The following is a 21,918-nucleotide window of genomic DNA, read 5'->3' as shown; positions in this document are numbered from 1 at the left end:
GGCACAGCAAGCAGCGGGGGTTCGTGGCAGTGGGCCCCTGGGGACGCTGACCCACCCACCCAGACCTGCCCGTTCCTCTGCTGTCTCCCTTGCTGGCCGGTTGGGCTCTGACAGTTCAACCTTGGGCCAGGAGGTGGGGGAGTCAGGAAAGCTTCCTAGAGGAGGTGATGTCTCATCCAATACCTTCAGGAAAGGAAGAGCCACCCACGTGAAGGGAGTAGGAGGTGAGATGATGCAAAGTGTCCGCAGTAGGGGAAACTGTCCAAGAAGCTACCAGCAGGGCCATGTGGCCGGGGCTGGAGAGCAGGAATGGGGGCAGCAAGAGATAAGGCAGGGAACCGGGCCTGAGGGCCGAGGCAAGGACTGGGACTTGATCTGGAAGAGTTTGAAGCAGGGAAGGGGTGAGTGAGATGGCCAGATCTGTATTTGGAACACTGCCTGTGGAGTGGAGGCCCACGGGGGTAGGAGCTGTCCACGAGAGACATGGAAGGGGTGGGGAGGAGGGATGTTTGGGTGGCAGAATCCACAGGATGTGGAGAGGGATGGAGTGGGTGTGGGGCATGACAGAGAGGGTGGCCCCTGGGGTGATGCCCAGAGCCCAGGACAACAGGTAGAGCTAGAAGCACCCATGTGAGAGTCATCAGCCCTTAACTGGTGACTAACAACTCAGTAGGAAGGGGGACGAGCACATGTGAGAGGAGGGGGCACAGACAGGCCAGCAGATCCAGGTCAGAGATCTGAGGAGAACCCCTGTCAGGGTGAGCTGAGGGAAGAGATAGCCAGAGAAGGAGACAGACAAACAGCAGCCCGAGAGGTAGGGGTATGCTGTCCTGAGGGCCAAGGAAGAGAGTGTTTCAAGACTGGAGTGATGAATTCTTGCCAAAAAACAGAGCTTATTTCCACCTGAATACAATCAAGCCCCGAGCTCTCCCTCCTGTTTACAGAAACGTGTGAAGTAACACCATGAGGACACCAAATCCAAAACGTGGAAAGTTCTTCCGGACAAATGACTCCGTTTCTTCAACAAATACATGGCATTACAGAAAGGAGGGGGACTGGCAACTGCTGTTGGCTACAAGAGGCCTAAGAGATATATTGGCCAAATGTAATGCATGTACCTTATTTGCGTCCTGATTTGAACAAACATTTTTGAGACAACCAGAGAAAACTAAGCATAGACCAAATGTTAGAGATACTAAGGAATTTTTGTTAACTTTGTCAGAAATTATAATGGAATTATGACTGTCTAAAAAAATATCCTAGTCAGAGACACATACTAAATATTTATGGATCACATGATAGAGAGTCTGAAATATGCTTTAAAATATTCTAGCAAATGTGAGGGGAAGAAGCTGTGGGGGAAATAGATCAAACAAGAATAGAAAAATATTGATAACTTTGAAGCTGAGTAATGGGTACATGGAAGTTTAAGATGTTACTTTCTCTGCCTTTGTGTATGCTTGAAATTTTCATAATAAAAAGTTTAATTAAAGAAAAAGAAAGGGGCTTCCCTGGTGGCGCAGTGGTTGAGAGTCCGCCTGCCGATGCGGGGGCGGTGGGTTCGTGCCCCGGTCTGGGAAGATCCTACATGCCACGGAGCAGCTGGGCCTGTGAGCCATGGCCGCTGAGCCTGCGTGTCCGGAGCCTGTGCTCCACAACGCGAGAGGCCACAACAGTGAGAGGCCCGCGTACCACAAAAAAGAAAAGAAAAAGAAAGCAGTGACCGGTGTGTCAAGGCTGTTGAAGGGGAGAAAGTTGAGGCCCAGTAGCAGACACCGGATTCAAAGACACCAGGCCGCCACTGACTCTAGTAAGAGGGGCTTGTGAAGGGCCCCTCCAGGGGAAGAAGCCAAGCTGGAGGCACTGAATGTGCAGCAGGGGAGGGGACAGAGGCCATCCAGAGCAGAAAATAGAATTTTGGCTGTGAAGAGGCTGGGGGAGGAAGTACGATTTGAGGAAGGATTTTTGTTTCAGATGGGAAAGAGTTAAGCACAATTAAATGCTGATGGGAAAACTCTTGTAGAGGGAGTGATTGAAAAGACAGGGGAGGGTGGGGATCAACCGTAATGAAGGAGGATGTCATTAGGTTCGGGGACTATAGCCCAGTGGGAGAGGTGAGGGTGTGGGTGATGCAATTTTTGGGGAGGCCCAGGGCAGGAGTGCCCTGGAGGCAACGGAGGGTGGAGGAGTCAGGAGGGAGGGAGAAGGGGGGTTCCTCAGGACTTCCCTGTGGCCTAAGCCCCAGTCAGCTCTGACTTGGGATCTAGAGTCTGGGCTGCCTCTCTTAGCCTGGGAGCAGCTCTCTCCAGAGGCCCGGCCTGCTTCTGTGCATCTTGAAGGCTTATGTGGGTGTTGGGGGTCCTTTGGATGGCCAGGCAGGAAGGACAAGGCAGGTGGACATGCTGCTGGCCGGACCTGCTCAGGACATACCAGCTGACTTCACAGCTGACTGTCCCCTACCCCTCAGGACTTCAACCTGGCTAGTTCCCTTCCCCCAAGTCCAAAGACCGGGGCTTGTGCTTTGGTGGCTCCCGCCCCTTCAGCTGGTCCCAACAGACACACAGTGACTGGGGCTTAATGAGGGCCAGGATCCCCTTCCCCAGCTCCTGGGTCCTCCGAGGTCCCAGCCAGGCCCAGGTTCCCCTCCCTCCTTGGCCCCATTAGGTGGCCCACCAGCCCCTGCCCGGCTGCTCTGTCCTCACTACCGTCCACCACGGCCCCATAACCACATGCCACATGCCACTCCCCCAGCCCCGAGGGGCCGCCCTGCCACACCTCTCCTCCCTCAGAGCCGGGGGCGCCCTCGCCCAGGCAGCCCAGAAAGGAAACAGATTTAGGGCAAGGCCCGGAATGAGGTCAGTGGCAGGAGGAAAAGTTCTTGGGGACTGTTGGGAGCCCCTAGAACCAGGCCCCCCTGACAGCAGCCACCCACACCCCGCCTTGGGCCGAGGAAGACACCGGCTTTGCCTGGGGTGGGGGTGCGGAGATGAGCTCACTTCTTGCCCAGCTGCCGGGCAACATCGCAACGCTGGAAGCCCTCCAGGTGGTAGAGGCGGCGTGCCAGCCGGCGGGCAGCTTCACTCACACCCTGGCCCCCGTTGGCCAGTGGGTCTGCGCTGCCAGGCTCCAGCCCCTCCGAGCTGCTCAGCTCTGAGTCTGAGTCCGACAGGCCGTCCTTCAGGCTGGGGTCGCTGCAGAGGGAAGGTGGGGTTGGGGAGGAGGGGGTCAGAAGCCGTGGTTGGGGGCTGGAAGGTCTCCCCAGGCCTCTGAAAATCCAGGGGTCAGACCAGGGAAAGAAGCTCCACTGCATCGGGACAGAATCAAGTCAGACTTTTAGAAAAGTCCTCAAAGGATATCATTAGATGATCAGCTCCCTGACCCCACCTTGGCTAGAAAGGCCTGGAAGGGCAGAATGGAACCTCAGGCTAGGGGTGCAGAGGGTAGGCACGATGACCTTGCAGAGGGCTGTTCACTCCAGACCCCCGGATGTCCTAACTTGCTTTGCCTCCTCTGGGTCTCAGTTTCCCCATCTGCTCAATGGTTCTCTTGGCTCCCAGCCTGGGCCCTGCCTCACCTGGCCGAGTTCAGCAACTTGTCCATGTCTTCCTCCTCGTCTTCCTCGTCCCCGCCTGGGCCCGGGGGTCCATCTTCATGGAAGCCATTGGGCACGGCCGTGAGAGACAGGCGGCTCAGGACATTCTCGGAGCGGCTGCCAGAGATGGAGCACCGCAGGGGGCTGCCCAGCTCCCCATCACCGCCAGCTGCCCCCATGTTCCCCTCGGACCCCATGTCCCCAGTGCCCAAGCCAGCCCCTGGCTCAGGGCTATCCCGGGCCCGCTGCTGGATGAGGGGCGTGAGGGGGGCCTCGAAGCTGACGCAGCTGTCGCTCTCATCCGTGAGGCTCAGCACATCGAGGGAGTCCAGGCTGCTGTACTGTGTGCTCCGCAGCAGCTCCGACTCCACAATCTTCTCAAATGTGGCGCTGAAGCCGTCCCGCACATCTGGTTCTCCTGGCCTGTGGGATGCGAGGACCAGTCACCATCCTGCCAGGTGTCCCCCTTACAGGTGCTAGGATGGCACCAATCCATGTCTGGGAGCTCCCTGGGGGCAGGGAGTGGGCATGGATCGTGTCCTGTTTGTTCTTTCTGCCAACCTTGCTGAGTACTAGGTGCCAGATGCTGGACTGGGTACCGGGGCACAGCAGTGAAAGGACAGGCGTGGTCCTGGCGCCCCTGCCCACCGTGCCTGGCCCACAGTGGGCATCACTGAGCTAAATGAATGAATGTGAGACTCTCCCTCAGCCTAGCCTGGGAAGGGGGTGGGGGGCTGCTTCCTCCAGGCTCCCCATCACAGCTAGTGTCACACAGGGTCATAATTTTGCTGTCCCCACAACCTGGGTGGTTCTTAGCCTGGCTGCCACATTCTAGCTCTCAGGGCTTGCCTTTAATGTCACCTCCTCAGAGAGACTGCGGGAGGCAGGCCCACACCACCCAACACACTGGCCCCTCAGTAGTGTCCATCCTCAGGGTACCTCTTCATTTCCTCCCAGCCCCTCTCAGCATGTAGTATTCTGTTTGTTCCCCTGTTTACACCTGTTTCCCCCCACCCACACACAAGGCCAGGAAGCACCCAGCACACAGTAGGTCCTCTAAACCCTGCTCAGTGGTGCACTGGGTGAATGGACAGATGCCTACCAGCCCCACAGCCCACTACACTGCCTAAGCCCTTGCAGAGCCCTGTGCTGCCCCCGAAAAAGGCCTTTGCACCAGCGGTTCCCTCTGCCCAGAGTGCTCTTTCCTCAGGCTGAAGTCTTCCTTTCGCATCCCTTTCTCACCCTGACTGCCCTATTTATAACTAGGACCTGCCCCCAAACACCCCAGCCCCTTTTTCTTGCTTTATTTTTTCCAAGGCACTTGTCGCCTTCCAACATACTATGTAATTATCTATTATTTTTATGACATATTATCTGTCTCCTCACTAGACCATAAGCTCCATGAAAGTAGGAATTTTTGTATATTCTGTTCACTGATGTAGCCCCAGCACCTAAAATCGAGCATCACACATAGATGAACCGAGGCCTCTTATCCACTGGGGAGATGCACAAGTAAGCAGGGAAAACAGGCAAGGAAGAGGACTAAAAGAGATAAAAATAGAGACAAAGAGAGAGAAGAAGAGAAATAAGACAGAGATAAGAAAGAGACAGAGAAAAGAGATACAGAGAGCACGAAAAACAAAGACAGAGAGACAGAAAGTAACAGAGATAAAGAGACACACGCAGAGAGAGAGAGAGAGAGAGAGAGAAACATAGAGACAGCAAAAGCAAGAGACACAGAAAAAGAAAGAAGCAGGCTGAGCCCAGCCCATTTCAGATAAACCAAGGCCCACCATTTGCAAAGAAGCACACCCCTGGTAACCTTGAGGTAACCTTGAAGATGCCCTGCTTAGCCCCTAGTCCCTGGGGCTTAGCAGAGACTGAGCCATATTTGGAGGACTGGGAAGTGCCCCACCCCCTCAAACCCCTCCTTGGACCCCCAGTGCCTAAGTTTGATCCCTGAGTGCTTCCTGGAGAAATACTGACCTGAGAGAGAAAAGCTGAGGCCACAGCCATCGGCCACCCCTGTCCCACCAGGAGTTAAGACGGCAGCCTCATTTGGAGAAGGAAGTGGGGAAAGGGCAGAAACCGAAAAGGCGGTAGGATGCCCAGCAGGGGGCTGGGATGGAAGTTGCCTTTACTGACCTCCAGGAGGAGGGGAGGGAAGAGAAGGGCCACTGCCCTGGCTGCCAGAGCAGACACCCAAAATCTGCCCAGCAGCTCTCTCTGCCAGGCCCATGCTGGGTCCTGGAACAACAAGACAGAGTCCTGCCCTTGGGGGCTCTCATCTCGTGTCAGAGCCAAGAACGGTCCCCATATCTACCACCCTCTCATGTACCTGAGCAAACCTGAGGGGTAGTTTTGACAGGGGCTTGAAGACCATCAGCTTAATCTCCAAACTTCCATCTGCCTCCACCTTCAGCCATCCTCCAAAATTATACCAACCTAAATACAAACAGCATGCTCCAAGAAGCCCCAGCCTCCGGCCCGCCCCCATAGGCCCCACCCCCCCATAGGCCCGATGGAAACTCTCTCTTGGCACACCCGGCACACACTGGCGTCTGACCCCACGTACTCACATTCCTGCCCTTGGAGACCTAGGCACTCTCAGCCCCACACATCCACGTGCAGACCCAAACGTGCAACTCAAATTAACAGGCCAGGCACACTGACATGCTCACACATCCCCGTGCACACACCAGTATACACACACATGCATGCCCCACAAACACATGCTCGCACACCTCCTACACCCTTGTCTGCCCGGGCCAGTGCCTGCAGTGGTACACGGTAAGCCTTCTATATGCTTTCTTTTCTCAGCCCACACTGGGGGTTTCTAGACATTCCCCTGCCCCATCCTCGCCTCCTTGTCCAACTGGCACCTTTAAGACGCCGGGCGTCTCCACCTCCAGCTGAGGATAACAGAAATGGGGCTGTAACTCCAGGAAGTAGGACTTATTCCAATAAGTAGGAGCTCCTGGTCAAACTCCCAGATGGCACTCAGGGAGGAGTAGCTGACAAAGATTAATCCACATAAGCCTACTCTCTTGAGGTGAGTTGCAGAATTGGGACATTCTCATCTCCAAGAAGCAGAGGGATAGGCCAGATGACCTCCCACATCAAGGCATTTTGGAACTCTGATGTCCAGCCTGGGATGGAGGGAGTGTGGCCCTCCAACCCCACATAGAAACAGCCCACGGTGGAAGGGGAGGTGCGGGAGGGATGAATTGGGAGTTTGGGATTAGCAGATGCAAACTATTATATATAGAATGGGTAAACAACAAGGTCCTATTGTATAGCACAGGGAACTATATTCAATATCCTGTAATAAACCACAATGGAAGAGAAAAAATTTTTTTAAAAAGAAACAGCCCATGGTGAATAGGAGGGCTGGGTGGGGTGGCGTGGCACAACAGCCCTGCTGGCCTTTGAAATCTCTCTTATGGCCCTATCCTCCCAAAACAGGGACATAAAATTCCCATTTCATGTATGAGGAAAAACAAGAACCAGAAAGGGTAAGTGGCTAGGCCCAGGCCACGCAGCATTGGAGCAAATGTGGTGAGCCCCCCATCCCGAGACACCCACTTACCCCAGTGGAGGATCCTCAGTGTCTGGACAGAGGCTCCTGGAGGCATCGTACCCCTCCGCCAGCCCACCAGCCCTCCAGGGCCTGGACTCTGTAGAGTCTTCCAGAATGTTTGAGTCTGGCCCCAGGGCTAGGCCATTGGTGAGGGAGAGGCCAAGGCTGAGGCCGTGCAGGGCCATGTCCAGGCCCTTTGTATGCCCCTCAGTGTGCACCAGGGTGCCCCTCATCTCATGCCCTGGGCTGGTGTGGCCACTGTTCAGGTCCTCACTGGATGCCATTCCATTCTGGACCCCAGGCTCCTCCTCAGGCTCCAGGCTGGGGTCGCAGGTGGCACCATCTTCCCCAGGCAGTGCAGATAGAAGCTTATCCTCATCCATGGCAGCCACTGCTTCTACCCCGTGCTGGCTGCTTTTGGGACCCAACTTGACCTGGCAGCGGATGGAGAGAGAAAGGGGTGGATCAGAAAGAGCAGGTGCTGGGGGTCCAAAGCCCAGCAGAACCAGCAGCAGGCAGCCTGCCTGAAGACAAGAGGATGGCCCAGATGATCTTCTCAGGACCTCTCAGCTGGAGTCTGGGTTCAGGCTGTGGCCTCTGCACTGCCTTGCTCAGGCCAGCACCACTCACCTCTCCCCGGACCCCCAGCCACTGGTGTGCCCCAGTCCTACCTTCCCCGTTAACTCTTATATATCTCTGTTGTGCCCTTCAGAATTCATCAAAACCCTCCGAGGAAGATCCAGTTTGGCAGGTACTAGGGAAGGGTCCAGGACTCCTCCAAGACCACTTCCTCTCCCGCTGGTGAGAGAAGGGAACAAAACCCCAGGCCTACAGCAGCCAGCCACCTTGCCTCTTTCCATGTTCCCTTGCCCTGGCTCCAGGAGCGAGACAAGTGGTGACTGTAAAGATCTGGACTGGGGGCTGACTTTAGAGGGAGAGTTAAGTAGGGAGGCAAGGAAGTCAACAGAAGTGCAGCTTTATTAACAGAGGCCACCCTAGAGAAGCCAAAGTGAGGCCCCGAGGAGGCGCTGTCCAGGGTGCTGAGTGGGGCGGCGCCACCCGGGAGACTGGCCGAGAGCGGGGCTTCCTCCACCGCTGAGCGCCCAAAGCCCTGGCTGCGCGGGGTGCAAGGAGGAGGGGGCCTGGGGTTCCCCTCCACACCCGGCCCTGGCCCCAGCGCTCACCCATCCTTGAGGAGGGACTCGTGAGGAGGCTGCCACGGGGCCCTCCAGGGGAGAGCACTGGAAGGGGAGCCCCACTCACTGTGCGGCCTCGTGGGGTCCACGTTGGGACTCCTCACTACCCCACCCAGGCCAGCCCCCTCCCCTCTGTCCTGCCCGGGGTCTGTTTCTCCTCTGAAAAATGAGGAGACCCATTTTCCCTGCCATCTCCACACACACACCCTTTTTTAAACCGATCAGAACAAGCTCAATTTCCCAGAAGCTTCCTGTCCAATCTCAGGAGGGTGGGCAATGTGACGGGCTGTGCTCTGGCTCTCCCCTCAGCCCTCTCTGCCCCACCTCAGCCCTAGTGGCCTCTGCCACCAAGGACACAGACCAGTCCCTCCAAAGAACTTCCTTCCTCCCCTCTTTGGACCTCAGCTTCCCCCAGTAACCCCACTCTCCTCTGGAGAAAGGGTGCTGGGGGTTCAGGAGACGGCGGGAGGAGGAGAGGCACGCAGGTATAGCAACAGGGATTTAAGTGAGGCCCATACTCTCCATACTCACCTGGTCAAAAGCGTCACCTGAGGAACTTGTTAAAATACAGATAGGCCCTCCCTCAGGCCTCCTGAACCAGAATCTATAGGGAACGGGTATAGTAATCTGTTATTCTTATAATAAGGCAAGTTTGGGAAACACTGGGTTAGACTCCAGGAGAAACTTCCCACTTAGAGATGAGCCTGGAGAGGAAGGTGAGTCTTCTTCTCTGGGGGCTTCTGGGCCCTTGGGAGGAGCTCTGCCACCACAGGACCACTTAAGATTCATGTACCCCTTGGTTTTCAAACACGGAGTGGAAGAGAGCAGGCAGGACTGATGGGGATCTGGGGCCCCAGCCCACCCACCCTGACAGTCACCTCCTAGAGTTTTGAAGACTGTATGAGCATAAGATTTTACTCTAAAAAACAAAACAAAAACAAAACAAAACTTCCACAGACTAAAAAAAAAAAAAAATCTGAAAAGCTAGGCTCTAGAATATCTGGGCCCTGATCCTAGGACACTGGAGACCCCAAGGGGCTCGGCACTGAGTGAGGGATTCTTTCTGGTCTGCCCTAAATCCCTGCTGCTGCAGTTGCTATTTCAATCCGTTCCCTCGGGTTGTGTACTCAGAGCAAGGAGAACAGGAAGTAATCTCCTCAGCTGAGACTCCCTGGGGGTGAGGGGAGCATTTAGACAGGAAAGAGGAGGGACAGTGGGGCCTCTGGGCCTGCTGCCTGAGTTCTAGTCCTCTGGTCTGCTTTCTAGTCCACAGGCCTGGGTGAGCACTGGATCTGTGGCACAGGGTTTCAACCTAATTCTACCAGGATTCCTCAAGCTCCCACACCCACACATGGATGCTTAGCCCCCCTTTGGCCAGGGCTCTGCCTGAGCTCCCAGTGAGGCCTGAGATTTGACAGCATAAGCGGCTTCCCCTGGTGCTCAGTCTACACCAGCCCCAAAGCCAGGGTTATGGACAAATCAAGGACCTCTTGAGAGGCCCCTACATCACCTCCAACTTCCAGCAGCTGCCTCAGGCTGGCTCTAGCCCTACCTGCCCTGCCATGTCCTCATGCAGCTGAGAGCAAGATGGAGGTTCTGCCAACACCAGGCACGGGGCCGGGTCCTCAGCTTCTGGGGGTGGACAGACAAGGGGCACATTGAGCTCCACTCTGGGAAGAGGCCCAGAGTCCCTGCCTGGGCTAAAGGCCAGCTGAGCCCAGAAAGAGCTGAGCCAGGACCCCCCTCTCTTGCTGGGACCAAGGGAGGGGTGCCCTTCAGGGCAGAGGCATGAAACAATGCCCCAAGTCCTCACTCTGAATCACCATGTGACCTGGGACTCATCATTGTCCCCTCTGGCCTTTGTGAACCCATCTGCAGAATGGGGGCATCACCTCTGCTCTCCTTCCCCAGGGCTGGTGGCAGAACTTAGGGTCATGAATGATGAGAGGGCTGAGATCCAAGGAAAAACAAACTCACTACAGAGGTCAAGGAGAAAGGCAGCTATGGCCCACTCTCTCCACTACCACATTTGACATACGGGGAGACTGAGGCACAGAACCAGGAAAGGCTTTGCCCCAGGTCACACAGTGAGTAAGCTACCTCTAGACTCAGGAGTAGCCTCCCTCTGCACCTGGATGGGCTGGAAGTACAGGATGAGCCCCAGTTTCCCAGACCCTCCCTCAAGATCATGGCTCAAATTCTCATCCAGAAGAGTCTACACAAAGCAGTGACCCTGCCCACTTCCAGCCCTGCTGGCAAGAGCAGGGGACGGGGTACAGCTGGGCCACAGGGCCCACTCATGAGAAGGAGATGCCTACAAATGACAGCCCAGCAGTGGCTAGATCCTCTGCATCCTCCCTCAGCCAGAACCAGGCCCCTCTCTCAGCAGGGGCTCCTGTGATTGCCCTTGGGATAACCTTGGGCATAGCAGCCTCTTTTTCAGCACCAACCAAAATGGGGTCCATGACGGTAATGGAACCCTGGCTGGGCCAGGGCTGAATGCCAAGCCAGCCACTTTCTGGGTCTCAGCTGTTCCTGCAACAGCCCTATCCCCCCTCCCCACTCTCCCATGGCGGCTGGAGTGAGTTGCGAAAACACAAATTATATCATACCCCTCCCTCACTGGCAACCCTCCATCAGCTCCCATCGCCAATCTGGCCTCCTCAGCATGGCCTAAAAAGGCTCTGCCTGAGCTGGTTCACTGCCCTCAGCCCATCCCCCACCCCAGCAGCCACACTGGCCTTCTTTCTGCTCCCTGAGCTCATTCCCACCTCAGGGCCTTTGCACCAGCTGTACCCTTGGCCTAGAATGCTCTTTCCCTAGATCTTTTTTTTTTTCCTATGGTTCTAGCCTGAACCAGTTTTTACTATGATGGTTTTATTTTATTCATTTATTTTTTTAAACTTTATTTATTAGTTATTTTTATTTTTGGCTGCATTGGGTCTTCCTTGCTGTGCACAGGCTTTCTCTGGTTGCGGCGAGCGGGGTCTACTCTTCGTTGTGGTGTGCGGGATTCTCATTGCAGTGGCTTCTCTTGTTGTGGGGCACGGGCCCTAGGCGCATGGGCTTCAGTAGTTGTGGCATGCGGGCTCAGCAGTTGTGGCACGCAGGCTCAGCAGTTGTGGCACGCGAGCTCTAGAGCGCAGGCTCAGTAGTTGTGGCGCACGGGCTTAGTTGCTCCGCGGCGTGTGGGATCTTCCTGTGTCCCCTGCATTGGCAGGCGGATTCTTAACCACTGCACCACCAGGGAAGCCCTCCCTAGATCTTTAACTGACTGCCTCTTCTGTCACTCAGGGCTCAACTCCAGTGCTGCCTCCTCAGAGAGGCCCTCTCTGACTACACAGCACTCTTTTACACTCCTTCACGGAGAAACATATCTGCTAAGCATCGTTTAGCAGACCTGAAACACCCTTTTCTATTTGTTTCCTTATTTTCTGCCCATCTCGCTCACTAGGTGGTAAGTTCAGTGAGGGTGGGGACTATGCCATGTTCACTGCTGTCTCTCCCAGAGCCTAGCACAGTGCCTGGCAAACAGTGGACACTTTTTAAATATTTAGTGAATGATAACCTAGAGATTGCCATCATCCCCATTGTAAGCAGAGGCTGAGAGAGGTTGAGGACCATGCTCAGGGTCACGAAGGTGGAAAGTGACAAGGCTGGCTTCTGCATGGAACAACACAGGACTGTCACAGGGATAACCTCGTAAAGTGCCTTCCATGCTGGGATCCAAGCCAGGGACTGTGGGAAGCCCAAGGAAAGGGCTGGAGGGCCCAACATGTTCTCTAAGACAGAGGGCAGATGCACGGGTGCAGGCGCCCGCGTGCACGTCTGTGAGCAAGCGTACGGTACAGGCATTTGTGGGCACACACACACACATCCCACATATATTCAGACCCATAAACACACATGAAGGGAGCTGGACAGCTACTCATGAGGTAGGCTCCTGAGGTAGTGAGGAGCCTACAGGCTTAGGGGCAAGGTCCGGGGCAGCTAGACCTACATCACTGGGCAGCTGGGTGATTGGTTGAAACCAATTCTGCTCTGGGAGCAGCCGGGGCAGGGGAGGGACAACCCAGTGCTTCAGGCTAGGGCAGGTGGTAGGGAAGACAGGCACCCACACTGACCACAGCCACAACCCTGGCATCAGGCAGCTGTGTGGGTTTGGGAGGAGATGGGGTAGTACAGGTCAACCTGGTAGAAATGGGGGCACAGGAGGCAGAGCTGGGATAGGGGACCCGTGGCACTGAGCACTACCCAGGACAGGCAAAATCTAAGAGCCTGTGGGATGTCCAAGAGTGCCTACAGCCCAGGCAGGGTATGTAGAGGGGACAGGGAACACAGAAAATCATTCTGGAATGTCAGTGTACAGGCAAAACTGAGACTACAGCTGTCCCAGGCAGCAGGGCTGGGAGCCAGGCACTCAGGTGTTGCCTCCAATGTGCTAGGGGGACTTGGGCAAATGAAACCCTTCTCTGGCCTCATTCCCTGTGTACATCAGAGATTCCTAACCATTTCTAAGCCTTAGACCTCTTTGAGCATCTGATGGAACTCTGTATCTTGCTCCAGACAGACTCACACAGGTACACAATATTCTGAGTATTTTTTGAGAGGCTCATGGACCCCTACAGCCCATCCATAGGAACTGGGCATGAACCCCACTCGGAGATCCATGAACGCTACTTGGAAAAAAAAAGCTGGAAACCTTTCATTCTCAGACCTATTTTCTGCCCCCTGGGAACCTACCCTGAACACCCCCATTGGTTCCACTGCCCTTTCCCGAAATTTCTACTACACTAATTGACTCCCTAGCTCACCCAGATTTTAGCACATCGGCTGGGATCTTCACACACACACAAACACACAACTGTACCCACATGGGCAGTTAAATTAGACGATCAGCGAAAAGGGCTGGTGTGTTGTAAGTGCTCAGAACAGACCTTGGCCAGCTGTGCCCCACACCATTCATGGGGCCCAGGCTGGCCCAGACCTGTCCACTCCAGGCCTCCACAAGAACCTGCTGAGCCACTGACAGCACGAGCAACAGGGAGGTGACAGGAAGACCTCTCAGCGGGGCCCCTGGATCACACAGCTCACCATGCCCCCCCACAATCTCTGCCAGCCAACAAGTCTGGAGGTCAGGACCTTCCTGTCATCCCAGAGCTGTGAGCACACTCCGAGGCACAGATCAGCCTGGGCGTGTACCTCCTCCATGTCCCACCTGCCCGGGGCAGGGAGATGCCCCGGATAATACGGAGGGATGTCTACCCAGGAGCCTTGGGAACTGCCCTGCCTCCATTCCCCAAAGTGACCCTAATCCTTCTACCTACTTGGTCTTCTCAGCTTGGACCACCTAGTGCCTCAGATGGGACAGTCCAGGACAGTGGGTCAGCGCCCTAACTGTGCAGTCAGAAAGACCTGGCTTCAAATCCCACAAGCCGTGTCACCTCAGGAAAGTTGCCTACCTCTCTGAGCCTCAGCACCCTCCTCAGCAAAACGGGGGTGGTGGTGCTAACAGCATGTGCCCCGCAGGGCTGCAGGGAGGACAAAGGAGATGGCTTGGCTGCGATGCTCAGCTCAGAGTCAGGCACAAGTGCTCAGGGAAGGGTGCTTTTCCAGAACCATCTCTCAGGTCTGCAGGGGAGGGAGCTGGCTGCCCACACTGGGGGCGGAATGCCCAGTAGAGTAGCACAGGACACCCAGTGGGCCCCAGCAGACATTTGCCCTAGGCAGCCTGTCAGAGCAGGTTCTGAGGCAGCGGCTTCAGAAGCCCAGCCTGAGGGTGGAGGCAGGAGAAAGGCTCCTGTGGGGACCAGGAGGATGGGCCACAGAGGGTGCCCCACCCTTTCCTGAGGCAGGTGAGGACCCTACAGTCCTGGCCCCACTAACACTCCTGCCCCAGACCCGGCTCCCTCCTAGCTTTCCATCTCAAGGCACAAAAGCCACACCAGGTGCAGGGCAAGGGCCAGGGGTCTGGACCTCCCTTAAAAGGCTCCCATTCCCTTCAGGTGATGTTAATCTGGGATTAACCGGGAGCCCAGCACCAGCCTGCTTTCTTCCTCTCAGCCTGGCCTTGGGTTGTGGGCGTCTGGAAGGCCTCCTTTCTCATGGTGGGGCAGGCAGAGGTTCCTGGGATTGGGTGTACATTTGCATCTTATCTGCATGTGCCCCACAGCCTGCTGGGACTTTCAGGGGCCCCTGGGCCCAGCTCTGCAAAGGTCATTCTTTTACATCTCCCAGCTTACTTCACTCCCCGCCCCACAGCCACTTGGCACCTTCATTTGCTTAGCATTTGCATACATCTGCATGCTGGTTTGGAGAGCCCTCAACACTGATGAAATTCACAGCGTCTGCTGTCAAACCCCAAATCATGTTTATAGCTGGTGACTCTACCCCCAGTCAACTTCCCTGCAGGGTGAGCCCTCAGTTTTCTGGGACCACAAAGGACTAGGCTGTTCTGGTTAAGCTGGCTGCTGCCTGTCTTCCTGGAACTTCAGCTGGCACCTGGGACTCATTCTGCTTCTTGAGCCACATTTGAGCCATGAGCCTGCAGGTTGAAAGCTTAACCCCGAAAGCTACAATGAACTGACCAAGGGCAAGTCCTCCCAGCAAGTCCTGCCTTGGCTAAAAAGCCTGGGGAAGGGCAGACTCCAGGGGCTCAAACTCTGAGCAGCCTCCCCCCAGTCTGGTTCAACAGCCAGGAGAGATGAACCAAGAAACTTCATCCTCCCTGCTCCCTGCCCAATTTTCATTTACCCCATACTCTCGAGATCCTCACATTCTCTGTCCACCCTGCCTCTTCCTCTCTGCCTCCTTCCCTGAGACCTTCCTCCCCACCCTCTCCCCAACCTCTTGATTACATCACTCCATGTAACCCCTCCCTTGCTGAGGCTCCTCTTCTCCTCCCTCCCTCCTCTTACCCTGTCCTCTACTGTCTGTTTTAGGGCTTCAGCACAGGGTCTGACAAAGGTTGTGGTCTCCTTGGGCCCGGTTGAAGGCGAGCAGCATGTGGTGCAAAGTGAGCGGGTGTGAAAGGGTCTGTCACCATCTTTGAAACTGGCCCTCCTATTCAGCCATAGCCCACTGATGGGAGATCTGGGGTCTGGTAAAAGTCTCACCCCTTCATGGACTGTCCATGGGATAGGAGTGTCCATGGGATAGGAGAGAAAGAGAGGAGTCAGGAATGACGCCAGTATTTCGACCCTGAGCACCTAGAAGGATGGAGTTGCAATTCCTGAGATGGGGAAGACCGGGTGGAGCAAGTTTGGGAGAGAAGATCAGGAGGAGAGGAGCTCAGCTTTGGACAGGTTGGGTTTGAGGCGTCCAGTAGACATGGCAGTCGAGATGCTGAGTGGGCTTTTGGAGCTCAGGAGAGAAGTCAAAATTTGGCATATAAGTCTGGGAGCTGGCAGCATATAGGTGGTGCGTAAAGCCGTAGGACTGATGAGATCGGCTCAGGAGTGAATGCAGATGAGGGCTGAGTCCTGAGCACTCCAATATTGTGAGCTGCGGGTCGGGGAGAAGGAGACTGAGAAGGAGTAACCACGAGGTCAGAGGAAAACAGGACAATGGATGTCCTGGAGATCAAGGAATGTATTTCAAGGAAGAGGGAGAGATTGAAGGTGCCAAAGGAGGCAGATGAGGACTGAGAGTGGCTATTGGGTGTAGCAACATGGAGGTCATTGGTGACCTTGAGAAGAGCAGTCAGTGGACAACCCTTCTGGGGAGGTTTGCTGTAAAGAGGAGCACAGAGATGCAGTGGTAGCTGGCTGGAGAAAATGAGAGAGCCATCTTTTAAGACAGGGGAAACAATAACAAGATATCTGCTGAAAGCGACTTCCCTGGTGGCGCAGTGGTTAAGAACCCGCCTGCCAATGCAGGGGACACGGGTTCGATCCCTAGTCCGGGAAGATCCCACATGCCTTGGAGCCACTAAGCCCGTGAGCCACAACTACTGAGCCTGCACTCTAGAGCCCGCGAGCCACAACTACTGAGCCCGCGCACCACGACTACTGAAGCCCGGGCACCTAGAGCCCATGCTCCACAACAAGAGAAGCCACCATCATGAGAAGCCCACGCACTGCAACGAAGAGTAGCCGCCGATCACCGCAACTAGAGAAAGCCCACGCGCAGCAAGGAAGATCCCACGCAGCCAAAAATAAAATAAATAAATTAATGTATTACAAAAAAAAAAAAGATATCTGCTGATGGAATGATCCACTGGGGGGGAGCCTATAATGCAGGAGGGGGCATTTGCTGGAACAGTGTGCCCTCCACCGCCCACATTATAGGTTCCCCCTCTACTGCACAAGGGGACAGGATCTATTTGCACAAATCAAGGGCTGGCCTAAACCAGGAGCAGGGACACTTCATCCGCAGCAACTGGGGAAGGCAGAGCAGTGGGTACAGATGCTAGTGGATGGGTGAACGTAGCACTGGGAGTCTGAGGAAGTTCTAACTGCTTCTGTTTTCTCAAAGAAGTAGGAAGCAAGGTCATCAGCTTTGAGGGAGGATTGTAGAAGAGGGGCTAGGGTTGAAGGCAGAACAGAAAGAGTGAAATAGTCATCAGGTGGGGGAGGGAGTGGACTTAGGACCCATGTGGGACTGCGGGACAGCACTAAGGACACACCCAAAGTCCACGGTTTTGAACTAAATGTGAGATCAGTCAGGGCAGTGGATTTTCTCAGCCCCACTCAGCTGCACAGAGGGAGCAGACCAGGCACTGCATTTAACCAGGGTTGGGGTTTTGCCAAGCAAGTATGAAGAAGTGAGATGAGGTAAGGAAGTTGGGGTCTTCAAGGGAGAGACTATCCTGACTTTTATAGTGGCAGCTGCCTCTGAGCCGGCCCCTGCCCCCAATCAAAGTCCCTCCGCTGCTGGTACCTGAAAGCTCACCATCCACTCCCTGCTGTGGGTTGTGTGTGGCCTTCCCTCTGCCCTCATCCCACCAAGACCTGGGGAAGTGAACTTCCCATACGCTGTTCCTTTGACCTGGAAAGTGCCTCAGACCTCACACACTCAAACCAGCATTCTCCACATCCTGTCCAAGCCATTGCATGACAGCCCTCGCCACCACTAGTCAGACACCAGTGCTCTTCATTCTGCCTCCTAATCTCTCCTTACTCTATCCCTTCTCTCCACCCCGCACCTGCCATACCCCCATCCCAGCAGGGCCCCCACACCAACTCCACTCCCCCTGTGCACTCCCTCTGTGCGCCGTACGCAGCAGCCTAGAATCCAGGGCACCAGCGTGTTGTGCTGGGCCATGTCACAGCCTCCTGACCATCCCTTTCACCCCGTTCGCCCCGCCAGTCCACGCCATCCTCCTCAGAGCGCCCTTCCCAGCACTCACATCTGCCTCATCGCTCCCCTCTTTAAAACCCTTCAGTAGCTCCCCGTGCCCTTGGGGAAAGGGCCAGCTGTCAGCCCACATTCTAGGTCAGCTGTGGTCCAGGCCCCACCCCCTTTCTTCCTGTCTTGCCCCCCACTCCCTCTCCTCCCCCCCGACCCTGTGCCCCTCACTGCTTTCTCGGAGCTTCTTCCCCACACTGACAGCACCTGCCCTGAGTTGTGGCTCATCCCATCCACACCCCTGAGGCTGTGAACTCCTTGAGGGCGCCATTAGCATCTGCTTAACCACCCTTCTCCGGAGTATGTTCTGAAGGGGGGGTTCAGTCAGTTTTGCTGACCTGGAGTGCGGGTGACCAGGTGGATGAAGCTTCTGGAGGTAGGGAAGAGGGAGGAACAGGATTGAAACAAAGGGACTCCTTAGCCAAGTGACCTAACTTAGCACCACCTATTACAGCACAGGCTAATGACATGCGCCTGCTGGTGGACACGACATCACCTATGGGATATTCCTGCCCAAAATATTTAACCTGACTCTACTCATGAGAAAGCAATAAGACAAACCCAGAATGTGGGGCATTCTACATGAACACTGACCAGGGCTCTTTAAAACTGACAATGTCATAAGAGACTTCAAAAAAAAAAAAAGCAGAGAATTGTTCTAGATTAAAGGAGACTAAAGAGACATAACTAAATGCAATGTGTGATCCTTTATCAAAAAAAAATTTTTTTAAGCTATAAAGAACATTACAGGGACAACTAGAGAGATTTGAATATGGATTACATGAGATTAGATGGCATCATTAAATTTCTTGGATATGATCAACAGTACATTATATAGAAAAATGCCCTTGTCTCAGGAAATTCATGTTGAAGTATTTAGAGCTGAAGTGCTATGATGTCTGCAACTTACTTTCAGAAGTTTCAGAGAGAGAGAAACAAATGTGGGCAAAATGTCAACAATTGGCAAACTAGGTCTTAGGTGAAGGGTATATATATATATAGGTGGGTGTTCATTGTTCGATCAGATGTGACAAGACAAAAAGTTAGGGGGGAGGGAAGGGAGTGGAGGGAGACACTCTAAAGAGGGGAGCTCAGGGCCCCTGATGGCGCAGGAGTCAGGAGAGGGCAGTCCTTACCGCAGCAGACAGCACGCTGGGCTGTGGGCCTGACCTGGACGCCGGAGTCCTCCCGGGCCAAGCAGACACAGCCCTGGAGCGGCTCACCACCTAAACAGGGTCAGGCTTACCTACGAGCAAACCAACTTAGGAGGACAGGGCCCTGCAGGAAACAGCCAGGTCCCACGGAGACCAGCAGGGCAGCCCTCAGCCGGGACAGGACTGGCAGGAACAGGGACCCTAACCCACCTCTGCCTGAACCGTAGCAAGGAGCTGGGTCTGTCCCAGGCCCACCCCCCTACCAAACACCCCTCAAGGGGTGACAGCCTGAGTGTATCCTCCCGTGTGAGGAGCCAGGCTAAATATGGAGCCCCAGACATAAGATGCCTCTCAAAACAGATTTTCCTGGAAAAGACCATCTGGCAAAGAATGTCTAGAGCATCGTCTGTCACGAGAGGCAGTGTTGTTCTCCTTCAGGCCAACGTCCGGAACGGGAATGCCTCGATCCCAGCTCTCTAGAAGATCCCAGCTTAGTGCCTCAGTTTTCCCCAAGTTCACTCTCTTGCTCCAGATGAAAAGGTGCTCAGTCCCACCTCCCTCCTAACTTGTACCTCCAAGGAAGAAGAGAATGAAATTGGGGACAGAAGTCCAAGCTTCAAGCAGTTCTGCCCATGTGCTAATCCTGATTCTGCCACTTACTAACCAGGTGACTTTGAACAAGCAACTTTTCCCTGAGCCTCAGTATCCACAAAATGGAAATAATGGGCATACCTCCCTCTAAAGGCTGGTCTGTGTAGGAGAGTACTTGGCACAGTGGCAGTGCACGATTCTGGAAGCTGGGCGAAGCAATGTCCCCCCCACCCCTCTCTCAGTCCTGTCAAGAGCAGCAAGACCTTTCCAGGTAACTTTGCTCCCCTGCATTAGGGAACACTGCGGGTCAGGTCGGCTGGGGGAGTGCACACCCATAGCTGTCAGACCAGCAGCAGGAGGGAAGCCTCTCAGGCTGGCACAGGGCACTCCTGGGATTACAGGGTACAAGTCACCTAAGCATTGAGGTTTCAGCCCCTGCAAAAGGCACCAGCAGGGGAGGACTTCAAAGGGCATTCCAGTCAACCTTCTACCTTTAGTTGGGCCACCACCCACCTACTCATCCCAATGTGTGGGAATCCTCTGGTTCAGGCCACAACCTAGGGACCTGCCATGTTTCCACCAGGACCAAACTTTGCAGTAGCCTCAGTCAAAAGCCACTGACTCTTACCATATGCTGGGGAAAAGGGGCTCTTGAGAGGGAAGGTGGGTATGACGGAAGAGAGGGAAGGTGGGTAAGGGAGGGCAGCTGGCCCACTTTGCTGATTCAGAGACCACAGGTCATAGAACTTGCAGCATCCCTGGGAGGCAGGGGTCCTAACCTCCCAAGGAAGGAGTGGAAAAATGACTATATCTGCCAGGGCCAGAGGTTGGACTTGGAGGTGGTCCCAATGCCCCTTCCCCACTCTCCCTCGAGCTGCCTGAGTATCCCCCATTAAGCAGCTTTTGTTTCCAGGGTCTGGAAGAAGGAGCTGGAGAACCCAGGAAAGTCCAAATGCCTCTCCCCAAACCCAGGCTGCTCATCTGTCCTGGCCAAACCCTGAGCCCTCTCCCTGCTCCCCATTCACCCACCCATCAAGTTCAGCCTGGCTTATCCTGAGCCTTCCAGGAATTCTCAGACCCACTTCCATTGTGGCTGGTGCCCCCAGTTCTCTCCCAGGGCACCCCAAGATGGCCCTAAGGTTAAGGGATGGGCTGAGGCAGTGGCCCCCTGGGCCTGTGCAGAGACAATGCCCCCAGTTCTGACTCAGGGAGTCCCCAGGTCCTCCAGGGAGAGCAAGAGTTGGAATACCTCCTCCTAGGAGGGGGGCCAGCTAAGCAGGTGGTCCCCACATCTGGACTCCCTGCCCCACCCCAGCCCTAGCAGTGACTACTAGGACCCCTCCCTCCCTGCGGCTGCCACAGCCATTATGTGCCTCCTGGCCTTGCCTGATGCCTGCCACGCCCCCATGCAAGCCCTGCTCCAGCGGCAGAGCTCAGAGCCGCTGAGGCCTGGCCGCTAAGCCAGGCTGTCAAAGTTGGGAAACTGGAAACAGAAATAAATCTTCAAAGCTGCTCCGTGGTAAAGGTGGTGGCCAGCAGGCCTGGCACCCAACACCCCAGGTCCCTGGCCACCAAGCTCCAATGGCACCCCATCAACGTACACATATGCACTCGGATTAGACAAACGGCGGGGGGCGCGGGGTGTGGGGGTGGGTAGGAGATCAGGAGACAACTGGGCTGCCGGCCCTAACCCTCCCTGCAGGCTGGCCTGGGGCTCTCTAGCGGTGCCCTCTCTCCCTGGCCCAGACTCTGCCATCCCGGGCTTCCTCTTTCGGCCCCATCTCCATGACAACCGTATCCTTCAGATGCTCCAGCCGCCACGGAATTGATCTCGAAATGTAGCTTTGTTAGCAGACCCAGGCGGGCACGGAGGGCGGAGGGCGGCGCCGCCACCCAGCATGCTCCCCCCAACCCCAGCAGTCCCTCCCGGCCCCCAGCCCGGCTTCGGGAGGGGCGGGGTCCCGGGGCACGCTGACCCTGGGAACAAGGTGTTCCCGCACGGCCCGACTCACCGCTCCGGCTCGCAGTCGCTGGGTCCAGCCTCTCACGGTGGGGCCATGAGGAGGCCACCGCTGGACTGACCGTCCCACTCCGCCACCGCCTGTCGGGGCTCCCGCGCTCGCTGCTATCCCTTCAGGTGTCGGAGCGCGTCTGTGGAGAAGCAGAGCAGAGGTAGGGGGGACGGACGGCAGGAGGGAGGGAAGGAAGTAGAGAAGGAGGGAGGGAGGAGCGGGAAGGGCGGGGAAGGGCGGGGGGACTGCGGGCGGGGGGCGGGGGGGATGGAGCCGGGAGGCGACAGCGGCCACGCAGGCCGCCCGCCCGCCTGCCCACCTGACCCAGCTCTGCACTGAGGGCCGGATCGCGCGCCCGGACCCGGCCGAGAAGGGAGGCAAGCCCTGTCCCGCACCAGCCCGCGCCGGCCCTTTAAGAAAGTGGGGGAGGGGAGCGCTGCGAGGT

The 21,918-nt window shown here is 55.7% G+C and overlaps 1 protein-coding gene across 1 annotated transcript in view; it reads right to left on the bottom strand.

The window, feature by feature from the left end:
* PSD2 (pleckstrin and Sec7 domain containing 2) overlaps positions 1–21,596 on the bottom strand; it is a 52,376-nt gene extending 30,780 nt beyond the window's left edge. The window contains exons 1-4 of the mRNA XM_022588947.3: positions 21,474–21,596; positions 7,182–7,606; positions 3,575–4,015; positions 2,997–3,191 (exon numbers count right to left, since the gene is read on the bottom strand). Of these exons, the coding sequence (XP_022444655.1) occupies positions 2,997–3,191; positions 3,575–4,015; positions 7,182–7,555 (1,010 nt within the window). The 5' untranslated portion in view covers positions 7,556–7,606; positions 21,474–21,596. The remainder of the gene's footprint in view (positions 1–2,996; positions 3,192–3,574; positions 4,016–7,181; positions 7,607–21,473) is intronic.
* Between the last annotated feature and the right edge of the window lie 322 nt (positions 21,597–21,918).

This window comes from Delphinapterus leucas, chromosome 3, assembly GCF_059928025.1.
Source record: "Delphinapterus leucas isolate spDelLeu-1000000601 "Yukka" chromosome 3, BTC_Dleu_Yukka2, whole genome shotgun sequence".
Classification (NCBI taxonomy): Eukaryota; Metazoa; Chordata; class Mammalia; order Artiodactyla; family Monodontidae; genus Delphinapterus; species Delphinapterus leucas.
The sequence above is the reverse complement of the archived record's forward strand: the minus strand, read 5'-3'. Positions and strand labels throughout refer to the sequence as shown.